The following is a 13,002-nucleotide window of genomic DNA, read 5'->3' as shown; positions in this document are numbered from 1 at the left end:
AGGACTTTGGAACTCATGGAACTTTGTGACTTGCTTTCCCCTGTCCTGAAGCACCAGAATACCAAGATGAGAGCAGTCCTCACAGTTCACAAGTGAGTGGCAATAGCCCTGTGGAAGCTTGCAATGCCAGACAGCTACCGGTCAGTCGGGAGTCAATTTGGAGTGGGCAAATCTACTGTGGGGGCTGCTGTGATCCAAGTAGCCAACGCAATCACTGAGCTGCTGCTATCAAGGGTAGTGACTCTGGGAAATGTGCAGGTCATAGTGGATGGCTTTGCTGCAGTGGGATTCCCTAACTGTGGTGGGACAATAGATGGAACTCATATCCCTATCTTGGGACCGGACCACCAAGGCAGCCAGTATATAAACAGAAAGGGGTACTTTTCAGTAGTGCTGCAAGCACTGGTGGATCACAAGGGACATTTCACCAACATCAATGTGGGATGGCAGGGAAAGGTACATGACACTCGCATCTTCAGGAACTCTGGTCTGTATGAACAGCTGCAGCAAGGGACTTACTTTCCAGACCAGAAAATAACCACTGGGGATGTTGAAATGCCTATAGTTATCCTTGGGGACCCAGCCTACCCCTTAATGCCATGGCTCATGAAGCCATACACAGGCAGCCTAGACAGTAGTCAAGGAGCTGTTCAGCTATACGCTGAGCAAGTGCAGAATGGTGGTAGAATGTGCATTTGGATGTTTAAAAGCGCACTGGCACAGTTTACTGACTTGGTTAGACTTCAGCGAAACCAATATTCCCATTGTTATTACTGCTTGCTGTGTGCTCCACAATATCTGTGAGAGTAAGGGGGAGACATTTATGGTGGGGTGGGAAGTTGAGGCAAATTGCCTGGCCACTGATTACGCGCAGCCAGACACCAGGGCGGTTAGAAGAGCAGAGCAGGGCATGCTGCGCATCAGAGAAGTTTTGAAAACCAGTTTCATGGCTGACCAGGCTACGGTGTGACAGTTCTGTTTGTTTCTCCTTGATGAAAACCTGCCCCCTTGGTTCACTCTACTTCCCTGTAAGCCAACCGCCTTTCCCTCCCCTCTTCGATCATTGCTTTCAGAGGCAATAAAGTCATTGTTGTTTCAAATTCATGCATTCCTTATTAATTCGTCACACAAATAGGGGGATAACTGCCAAGGTAGCCCGGGAGGGGTGCGGGAGGAGGGAAGCACCAGGTGGGGTAGTGGATGAGAGGAGGAGGGAAGGACAAGGCCACACTGCACTTCAAAACTTATTGAATGCCAGCCTTCTGTTGCTTGGGCAGTCCTCTGGGGTGGAGTGGTTGGGTGCCCGGAGCTGCTCCCCCACCCCAGCATTCTTGGGCATCTGGGTGAGGAGGCTATGGAACTTGGGGAGGAGGGCTGTTGGTTACACAGGGGCTGGAGTGGCAGTCTGTGCCTTTCCTGCACCTCAACCATATGCCGGAGCATATCAGTTTGATCCTCCAGTAGCCTCCGCATTGCATCCTGCCTCCTTTCATCATGCTGCTGCCACCTCTCCTGTTGCTCCAGCCATCTATCCTCTTGCGCGTCCCTCCTGTCGTCACATTCATTTTGTGCTTTCCTGGACTCAGCCATTGTCTGCCTCCATGCATTCTGCTGGGCTCTTTCAGTTTGGGTGGACGGCATGAGCTCAGAGTACATTTCATCGTGAGTGCGTTTTTTTCGCCTTCTTATCTGCACTAGCCTCTGGGACGGAGATGCTAGTCGCAGTGTTGAAACATTTGCAGCTGCGGGAGGAAAAAAAGGGAGATTAAAATTGAAAAAGACACATTGGCCATTTAAAAGGAGGGGCTGATGTTTTTGGGTTAACGTGCAGCACAAACCCAACTAAACTGCCCCCACACCCAATTCTCTGGGATGATCGCTTCACCCCTCCCCACACCGCGTGGCTAACAGCCGGGGTGATTTCTTTTCAGCCACAGACAAACAGCCCAGCAGGAACGGGCACCTCTGAATGTCCCCTTAATAAAATTCCCCTATTTCAACCAGGTGACCGTGAATGATATCACTCTCCTGAGGATAACACAGAGATAAAGAACAGATGTTGCTTGAATGCCAGCAAACACCAGGACCACGGGCTGCCATGCTTTCTTTTGCAATGATTCCAGACTATGTGCTACTGGCCTGCCGTGGTAAAATGTCCTACCATGGAGGACGCAGTAAGGCTGCCCTCCCCAGAAAACTTTTGTAAAGGCTTTGGGAGTACCTCCAGGACAGCTTCACTGAGATGTCCCTGGAGGATTTCCGCTCCATCCCCAGACACGTTAACAGACTTTTCCAGTAGCTGTACTGGCCACGAATGCATCCCAAGTCTTCAGGGCAAATTAATCATTAAAGATGCTTGCTTTTAAACAATGTATTATATTTACAAAGGTACACTGACCAGAGCTGCCTTCTCTGCCTTCAAGGTCTGGGAGCCCAGGTTTGGAGGGTATTGGATCCAGGGTGATAAACGGTTCCTGACTGTTGGGGAGAACGGTTTATCCACTTGCCTGGTGTGTGCTATCTTCACCCTCCCCCTCCTCATCATCTTCCTCATCCCCAAAATCCTCATCCCTGTTGCGTGAAACTCCCCATCTTGCAGGAGTCCACGTACAGGGGTGGAGCAGTGGTAGGGGCACCCCCTAGAATTGCATGCAGCTCATCATAGAAGCAGCATGTCTGGGGCTCTGACCCTGAGTGGGTGTTTGCCTCTTGGGTTTTTTGGTAGGCTTGCCTAAGCTCCTTAAGTTTCATGCAGCACTGCTGCGGGTCCCTGTGATAGCCTCTGTCCTTCATGCCCTTGGAGACTTTTTCAAATATTTTGGCATTTTGTCTTTTGGAACGGAGTTCTGATAGCACAGATTTGTCTCCCCATACAGCGATCAGATCCAGTACCTCCCGTTTGGTCCATGCTGGAGCTCTTTTGTGATTCTGGGACTCCATGGTCACCTCTGCTGATGAGCTCGCCACACTGGCCAAACAGGAAATGAAATTCAAAAGTTGTCGGGGCTTTTCCTGTCTACCTGGCCATTACATCCGAGTTGAGAGTGCTGTCCAGAGCAGTCACAATGGAGCACTATGAGATAGCTCCCGGAGGCCAATACCGTCGAATTGCGTCCACACTAACCCAAATTCGACCCAGTGATGTTGATTTCAGCACTAATCCCCTCATTGGGGAGGAGTACAGAAATTGATTTTAAGAGCCCATTAAGTCAACAAAAATGGCTTCGTTGTTTGGACGGGTGCAGGGTTAAATCGATCTAACGCTGCTAACTTTGACCTAAACTCATAGTGTAGACCAGGACTTTGAGGGGCAGCTATCAGGGGTCGTTATCACTTGTTATACCAAGGTCCCCAGGCTTCAAGCACTGCCTTTCTGGCAGGGGGTCCACCCCGGTTAGCAAAGGTGGTTTGCTATGCCCGTACTGTTTAGGGGACACCTATGTACTATCCAAGTGTAAGATCTGTACTACTTTTAATAGCAGATCTGGAAATTGAAACAGAGATATTGAATTTTGGCATCTTATGAAAGAGGAAGCCCTGATACCAGCTTCGGACCTGGGTTTGGAGCACCCTCTTGTACATCAGCCTTCAAGTGCACTTAGTACCCCATCAACCTCTGTGTCAAGGTGACAGAGACCTTCGCAGTATAAGGGTGAAGGTTCTGACAAGGCTCCAAGAAAGAGAAGTTCTGAGTCTCCCACCAGAGATCCTTCTTTGAAGAAATCTCAGTCACACCAGGAGACCTCAGGTCCTGGAATAGGTACTATTGAGGCTCCTGGTAGTTCTGGTACCGGGAGCTCATCAAGGCTTTGAGTTCCTCTGACAACCATGGTACCAAGCATGCTTCAGTACCAGTGAAACGTGATCTGAGCAGAAAGCCCAAGAAATCTGCTTCTTAGAAACCCGTACCATCTGCAGACCCCAAGCATTCTGACTCTAGAAGGCTGATAACATCCACCTTCATACCCAAACTGAGATCCCAGTCTGCTACACCAATGCACCAGACAACATCAGAATATTTGGTATTGGCACTGTCTGTTAGACATGCACCTCCAAAACAATCAGCACCCTCAGATTGAGACAGACAACGGCAAAGCAATCAACAACATTAATATTGACCCTGGATGTTGTGGAGCCTCACTTAATCTCAGCTCAGATACATTCAGCACCACAAGAATTCAGATTCTCCAATGGTCTTTTTGTTTCTGAAGAACTGGAGTCCCCATTGCTAATGGGTACCAAGCACTTGTCAGCAGTGTTCCCTCTAATTTTTCCCATGCATGTGAGGAATGAATTCTGTTATGTGCACCAATACGGAGGTGATGTGTAAAACATCACTTCCGTATTGGTGCACATAACAAAATTCATGTAGTTCGGGTGGGGCTGAGGGGTTCGGAGTGTGGGAGGGGGGCTCAGGGCTGGGGTAGAGGGTTGAGGTGCAGGGGGGGTGAGGGCTCCGGTTGGTGATGTGGGCTCTGGGGTGGGGCCGGGGATGAGAGGTTTGGGGTGCAGGCTGCCCGGAGGCTATGGCAGGGCGAGAGGACTCCCCTCAGCTCTCTCTCCCCGCAGCAGCACCTAGGCTCGGGAGCCGGGGAGAGAGGCATCTCTCTCCCAGCAGTGGCACGTCCGTGTCAGGGCTGGGTTGGGGCCGGGGGAGGGGCGCCTCTCCCCAGGTCACACAAGTCCAGGGCAGGTCTGTGTCGGGGCCAGCAGGGAGAGGAGCCTCTCTCTGCTATGGCAGGTCCGTGTTGGGGCCAGCAGAGAGAGGCACATCCGCCCGCCAAGGCAGGTCTGTGTTGGGGCCAGCAGGGAGAGGCGCCTCTCTCAGCCACAGCCGTGAGCCCCTGCACGGAGCTTAATAGGCAGCTATGCAGCTGCACAGGTTAGAGGAAACTTAGCTTGTCAGTATCAAGATCTTCTGGGTCACGGAGATCTTATCTTTCCCTGGTGACTCTGACTTCTCCAATACCTGCTGCACATGGTAGACATGGTTTTATCTTTAGTTCTACCTCACTGTTGGACTATATTATGAATGATTTCTCTTATGCCCAGATCTCTGTCTAGGTGTCTCCAATATACCATGGAGAGGACATTTCTTGGGCCACCCACCATGAGAGGAAAGTGTATAAGCAGAAATAACCTTATGGCCCTTTTCATTAGTATGACAAACACTGGATGTCCTCTCCTCTACCTTATGGTCCCCCTCAGTAGCCATATTGGGACCTCTGGGCTCTCTATCTCCAGCAATTTTTGAAAGCTCCTAGCTACTCCCATGGGGAACATATAAAAATAGATTCTCCTGGACCATATCTTCCTCCTCATCCTCAAGAGGAAACTTTCAAGGAGGAAGAGGCTAGAGGTGACAAAAAGGGGACAGCCCCCTCCCCAATACAAATATCTTTGTCATCACCAGAAGAAGCTGTAATGCCTCGACCACCTCCTTTGGTGATTAAACATGTTGCTGACTCACTCCAGTTTCCTTAGAGGAGATCCAAGAGTCAGAACATAAACTTTTGGACATTGTACATTTGACAGTCTCTGGCCAAATTGCATTACCAGTCAATAAGGCTCTTATGGAATCTGCTAAAACCATCTGACAGACCCCTGCCATGGCATGGCCTATCTATAAATGGGCAGACAAAAATATTCCATGCCAGCCAAAAATTCTGAGGTTTTTGTTCTCGCACCTACCAACAAATTCTTTAATCAATGAATGTGGCAGACAGGGCCATACAAAAAATGAGCCTTACAACAAAGACCAAAAGTGACTTAATCTATTTGGTCACAACAACTACTCTGCAGTGACTCTCTAATTCAGGATCACAAATTACCAAGCTCTGATGGCAAAATATCACCACACCATTTATGGAAATTCAACAGCTTTATTGAACATCTCCCTGAGGGGAACACCTGAGAACGCCTGAGTTCAGAGCCATCATAGCAGAAGGTCAGTTCTTAGCAAAGACGTCATCGCAAGCCTTCCTAGATGCAGTCAACTATGGCTCTACCCATCTCCACCACCGTCATTATGCATTGAGCATCCTGATTACAATTATCTGGTTTTCCGAAGGAGGTCCAAGACTGTGGAAGGGCCTGCCTTTTGATGGACTCGTGCTCTTTTCAGAGTCCACAGATAAATCCTAACATATCTTAAAAGACTCAGAGCACACTCATGTGTCTCTAAATATATTTGCCTGCAAAAAAAGAAAATATAGTAGATTTCAAACCACACAGGGATCCCAAATGATCTAGTTTTCAAAGTATCATGGATCTGTAGAGCCACGAAGAAAGAGATCAAGATATCAAAAAAGAGACACCCTAACGGAACTGTTACCACTACCCAACTGTCGTCCTCAGCCATGATGATGGTCTGGTTGAGGGGCTGGGTATTTTGAGAATACACACTCCTTTAGCCATCAGTTTTCCCATTTCCAACCTGCCTGGGAACAGATTATTTCCAACAAATGGGTTTTGGAGGTTATAACAATGGGTTACTCCAACCATCTTATCGCCAACCCTTTTCAGGGGCCCATCTCACAAACTGTTGTTGAGACAGGAAGTCATCTCTCTCCTACTCATAGTAGCCATAGAACCAGTTCCAATCCAGCATAAGGGGAAGGGCTTCTATTCCAAGTTATTTTTGGTTCCAAAAAAAGTATGGGAAATGGAGACTAATATTAGATCTTAGGCTCCTGTCTGCCTTTGTGAAATCACAGAATTTCAGGATGGTGTGTCTTGCAGCTACAATTCCATCATTAGATTCCAGGGATTGGTTTGCAACCCTCGACCTTCAGCATATTTTCATGTTGCTATTCATGCCTCTCACAAGAGATTTCTCTTTTACAGTCGGACAAGATCACTTCTAATATCAAGTGCTTTCCTTTGGCCTCTCCTCTGCCCCAAGGGTATTCCCAAAGACTACTCATTAATGTCAACTGGCAATCATCTGTTTCCCTTACCCCAATGATTGGCTGCTCAAGGGCTGGTTTTCTTTGCAGTACAGACAATAATGTCCCCGTACCTCAGGCTAGGATTTCAACTCAATATTGAAAAGTCCCCTTTGACCTCAGTACAATAAATACACTTCAGAGGGGCTTCTCTGGTTGCTACAACAGCCAGATCTTACCTTCCTGTGGACAGGTTTATTACTTTAACAAGACTCAAATGATCCTCCAAACATTGGCAAGAAATTGCACCCAACTGCTGACACCCCAGGAGTCTCTTCCCCTCCATCTTAGAGCTCTCAGAAACACCTGTATCCACATCCTTCCATTAATCAGGGGCACATCCATCAAGATTGTGACATATAAAATGGCCTGAGTGTTCTACATCATTACTCAAGGAGTGGGGCAAGATCCCCATGTCTTTGTGCCAAATTAAGAAAGCTATGGAACTGGTGAATAGCCAATCATATCTTCATCTCAGCCTCCTAAGAGTAAAAAGGATCATGGCCAACAATCTCAACAGGCATTTCTCTCAAGGTTATGAGTGGGAACTGGACTTGTGGGTTCTCAGACACATTTTTATGACCTGGTGGTTCCCAGAAGTAGACCTCTTTCCAACACCACCAACAGGAAGTGCATAAAATTTTGTTCTACGGGAGGACTGGATCCTCAGTCCCTGGGGGATGCCTTCCCTATTGCTTGGATGAAGAGCCTTATATGTGTATATCCTATAACACCATTTGTCTTGACTGTGTTGAATGAGATCAAACAACAAAGCTGGGACCATTTTAGTTATTCTACCTTGTATGAGACCATTCTGATACTCTTATATGAATCGTCTCATCTGGCATCGAAACTTCCATCCATTTCTCACCTGTTTTCTTAGGACTTCTGTCACCTCTTCATCAGAACCTGGGAATACTTCATTTTAGAGCTTGTTTACTTAATGGTTTTCAGGGTCTGAGACTTTCTGTTCTGCAGAAGTACAACAGGTACTGTTAAACAGCAGGAAGATATCTACGTGAAACCTGTACCTTCAGAAATGGAAAAGATTTCACCACTTGTGTACCTGATGACACTTTTTACCTGTTCCTCCTTCATTCTACACTGTTCTTGACTATCTGTTGGAACTGATAAAGTCAAGTCCCTACATGATTTCCATCAAGATTCACTTAACAGCTGCAGCTGCCTTTCATTCCTCTTGTCGAGGGATTCTCTGTGTTTGAGTTGATGGACCTTTCCCCACAGATTAGAGAGTACACTGCTGTATGGGATTTAAATTTGGTCCTTAATTATCTCATGAAAACCCCCTTTGAGCCTATGACAACCTGTTTCCTTCTTCACCTGTCCATGAAAATGGCTTTTTTCATGGCCATCAGCCCTGCCCAAAGAGTTGGGGAAATGGGTGGTTTAATGGAAGACCATCTCTTTTTCAGTATTCTTCAGGGAGAAAATTTTGTTACAACCGCATCCAAAGTTTCTACCAAAGGTATCTTCTAAATTCCACATCAACCAGGTTGTTTATATTCCAGTCTTTTTTCCAAAACCACACCAGACCACAGAGGAAGTTGTCCTCCATACTTTGGATGTCAGAAGGGCATTAGCCATCTATCTGGACAGAACCAAGTCTTTTCGAAAGTCTCCACGTTTTGTTTAATTTACAGACAAATCCAGAGTCTCCACAGTCTCCACTCAGAGACTCTCTAAGTGGATTTCTGGATGTATTATCTCTTGTTACAAGGCTGCCAACATTCAACTTCCTTGTAGGGTGTTAGCCCATTGAACAAGATTCCAGTCTGCTTCCATGGCACTCTTGAGAGAGGCTGTCTGGTCTTCAATATATACTTTCTCCAAACACTATGCCATGGTTCACGATGCCAGATCATATGCTGTGCTTGCTAATTCAGTGCTATCTTCTGTGTTGGACTCAACTCTGAAGGTCCCTCCATCTTCCAGTGATACTGCTTGGGAGCCATCTGAAGTGGAGCACTCATAGGAACATGACTTGAAGAAGGAGGGTTTACTCAATCTTGTGCAGTAACTGGATTTTTCAAGATCTGTGTCCCTATGGATGGTCCACTACCTGCCCTCCTTTCCTATGCTTCAGAGTTGTCTCAAGGAAATTCATGGCAGAGAAGGAACTGAGGGTAGTTTGCCTGTGCCACTCTGTGTATCCTGAGTGTGAGGCATAAGGATGTCTGGAGCACGTGTGGGCCGAACAAGCACGGCTAATTAAAATCTCTGATCAAAGGTTCATGGGGCACATGCATACTTGAAGTTGAACACCCCTAGGGGGACACATCTTGAAGAACTGCAGTTACTGCACAAGGTGAATAACTTCTTCTTCTCAAAGATAACTAGAGCTGTGGTTCTCAAACTTTTGTACTGGTGACCTCTTTCACGTAGCGAGTCTCTGAGTGCGACCCCCCCCCTTATAAATTAAAAACACTTTAAAATATATTTTAAACACCATTATAAATGCTGGCGGCAAAGCAGGGTTTGGGATGGAGGCTGACAGCTCGTGACTTCTGAAGGGTCCCGACCCCCAGTTTGAGAACCCCTGAAGTAGTGTTGCTGTCTACTATTGAAGCTGTCTACTTCAACCTGAATTCAACAATAAAGGAAGACTTCATATTTAAATAAGTATTTGCATCTGGTCCTGTAATTAAGAATAAACAAAAAATTAGCTTGGCAAATTCATTATCCCCACCCCTACAACCCCAAACATTATAATGGCAAGAAGAAGAGGAGGAAATCATGCAAAGCTGGTTAACTGCAGTTGTTGGTTAAGTGCTTTCAATTTCAGTCTATTTGTCATTTTCAGGTGGCCTTTTTTTAAATTTTTTTTTTTGGTTTTGTTTTAGAAAGACAACTTTGTCACTTTCCTGTCACTCAAGATGAGGAATCATTACTCTAGAGAAAAATGGTTCAGTTCCCAGGGCAAATTCATTGTTTTACAGACTTTCAGTGGTGATGAACTGTGAGATTCTGGAGGTTGGTACTGTGTCCAACAGGGGAATGGGGTTGTTCAGTAGCCTTATTTTTTTTCTGTTAAAAAAATCATCACTAAAGCCATTAATTGTGTGAATAAGACTTTCTGGGCAGCATCTAAAAATTAATTTCACTATTCAGGAAGAACATGGCTGCACAATGCAATAATGACTTTCTTTACTCTCCTTTCAGATTGTGCCAAAAACTTTAAATCCTCAGTGGAGGGAGCAATTTGACTTTCATCTCTATGAAGAGCGAGGTGGAATTATTGATATTACTGTGTGGGACAAAGATGCTGGCAAAAGAGATGATTTTATTGGCAGGTGTGTGTAATTACAATCTACTAGTACTCTGGAGCTGTGAGCAGATGATTACAATGAGTCTTGTTGTTAAAACTATTTCTTATAACCATTTGTCCTTGTAAAGAAAATACTGAGCTTTTACAAAGTATAAGTACATTTTCCTGCCTTTATGACCATCCTCACTGTAATGCTGACAAAATAATTATTTGCTTGACCAGTAGGTGGCAGATTTTACCTATTCATAGACGTAGATTTTCAAATGTGGACATATGGTATTAAGTATAATCAAGTTGCAGGAGGTTCCATGCGGCAGCGATTTCAGGGTTGGGGTTAGAGGTGAAAGAAATATCATGAATTACAAAATGCTTGTAAGACTAAAACAAATCCTCATTTTTAATCTACAGTTGGGTGAAATGAGAATCTTCTTAAAGCACTGCACATAACCTTTTTTGCAATAAAATATGATCATGGATGTAGTTAATTCTCAAGGGACTCAATCTTTGGGATCTTTCTCAGAGTTCAGGAAATGATATAAATCTGAATCACCAAGCTCAAACTGTTTTACTATGGTAGGTCATGATAAATACAGCCCTTTTGTATCAGCTCGTAATAGGAAAAAAGTCTCAAAACTATTAAATGTGTGTAGCTACTGTGAAAACTTAGCCTTATTGGGAAGTTCAAATGTTCAGTTACATCATATGAAGTTACAGCACATTCTGATAAATTGTATTAATCCTATCTCTTCTGGGTAGTTGTCTGTCAGAGTAGAATATTAAAAACGTGTAGATGCTATGACTAGTACATTGATGCTTTGTAATCAGTAGAATTAGTCATTGTTGAAAGTACATATTCATGAATGGAATTCCTATGAACTGAGCTATATATTTTCTATGTCAATGTGTTAATCTTTCCCTCTCTATGCTTGTGTTTAGAGTAGCGCCTTTGTTTACCATACTAGATGATGGGGCAGACTGGTCATAATATTACATTTTACTTTCTCTTGGAGACAGCCTTTTATAGAATGTAAAGAATCAGAAAAGATTTAAATTTTTTGGTGTATAAGGGCCTTAATGTCCATCAGTTTTTTTTAAAAAACACATATTCATTGGAATTGTATTTTATACAATGATAACCTATTATCTGGGATTAATATATGTATACGTTTTGTGCTTGTCGCATCTGCAGTGAGTGGATATAATAATAACTTTAGTTTGGCAGAGTAGCTGAATGGGTCAGTCCCATGCAAGTACCTGTTATGCCTTGGAAAATAGCTTCTATTCTGTGTTCATCTACTACAGAGTTTTTTCTCAAAAGACGAGATTTAAAATTCCAACAATTGACTTTGCAGGACTCTTTGTATTCAAGGCAGCTTTTGATTTTTTTTTATTATTATTATTAACAAGTAATATTATTACCACAAAAGTATTTTACAGATGAAGATCTAGTCCCTGCTGCATAGAGTTTGCAGTCTAAAAAAAGGTAAAGCATAAAAGTGTAAAAATAAAATAGTTACAGAGCAGGAAGAGAGGTCTGTAACCACAGGAACATGAGGTTGTGTAGGTAATTATGCACACATCTAAAAGAGTTTTTTGTCTTTAAAAAAAAGCAACTTGTGGGCATCATGAAAATAGTGATTTCTGTTTGTTTCATGAAGACACCTGATGGATAATACCAAGAGAATACCTTTCTCTAAAAAGACTGCTTGTAACCATTGCTATTTTAAAATGGGGAATAATTTGAATGGTTTTGGTGGTCTGCCTCAAGATATGAAAGTGATTCACATTATATAAATACTGAAATAGACAGACAGACCTCTTTCTAGGCATATCTCAGAACCAATAGTCTATCCTTATCCTTCTTGACCTATCAGCCACCTTTGACAAGTTGACCAAGGAGAATAGGGGTGGGGGGCAACCTAACTGGCTTCAAGACTGAGCTTGATAAGTTTATGGAGGTATGGTATGATATGATGAGACTGCCAACAATGGCATGTAGCCAATCTGTGACTTCTAGTAGCAAATATCCACTAGATGGGGAGGTCTCTGAGTTCCTACAGAGAATTATTTTCCAGGTATCTGGTTGGTAGGTCTTGCCCACATGCTCAGGGTCTAATTGACTACAGTATTTGGGGTCAGGAAAAAATTTTTCCCCTGGTCAGATTGGCAGAGACCCTGCGAGTTTTTGCCTTCCTCTGCAGTCTTCGACCTCTGCATAGGTCACTTGCAGGTTTAAGCTAGTGTAAATGGTGGATTCTTTGTAACCTGAAGTCTTTCAGCTATGATTTGAGGACTTCACTAACTCAGCCAGAGATTATGGGTCTATTACAGGAGTGGGTGGGTGAGGTTCTGCGGATTGCAATGTGCAGGAGATCAGCCTAGACGAGCATGATTGTCCCTTCTGGCTTTAAAGTCTGAGACCATTCTGTTACTCCTGAATTTTTGTCTTCCCTTGGCTTCCATGACTCCGTCCTCTCCTGCTTCTCCTCTTACCTCTCTAATCACTTTTTAGTGTGTTCTCTGGAGGGTCCTCTTTGTCCCCTCTCCAATTTTCTGTGGGGTTCCACAAAGCTCCATCTTTGGTCCATGACTGGGGCTCCTAGGCACTATGGTAATACAAATAATAATAATAAATAATAATAAGAGTGACATGAGATCTTGTGCTTCCAGTATCAGAAGAAGTGATATGCTTAGGATCTAGATGGGAAATTGAAAAGTATTCTTCCTGCTTAGCTGAGTGATCGGGCATCTTTCCTTTTATCTTAAATA

General features: G+C 44.4%; 1 protein-coding gene across 4 annotated transcripts in view; it reads left to right on the top strand.

Moving 5' to 3' along the window:
- Window positions 1-13,002, top strand: part of MCTP1 (multiple C2 and transmembrane domain containing 1) — a 448,799-nt gene that overhangs the window by 245,442 nt on the left and 190,355 nt on the right. For all 4 annotated transcript variants that reach the window (XM_074952853.1, XM_074952855.1, XM_074952856.1 and 1 more), the window contains one exon: window positions 10,128-10,258. In XM_074952853.1, the coding sequence (XP_074808954.1) occupies window positions 10,128-10,258 (131 nt within the window). The remainder of the gene's footprint in view (window positions 1-10,127; window positions 10,259-13,002) is intronic.

The sequence above is a fragment of the Natator depressus genome, chromosome 5 (genome assembly GCF_965152275.1).
Source record: "Natator depressus isolate rNatDep1 chromosome 5, rNatDep2.hap1, whole genome shotgun sequence".
NCBI classification, from domain to species: domain Eukaryota; kingdom Metazoa; phylum Chordata; order Testudines; family Cheloniidae; genus Natator; species Natator depressus.
This window is presented reverse-complemented; position numbering and strand designations above follow the sequence as displayed.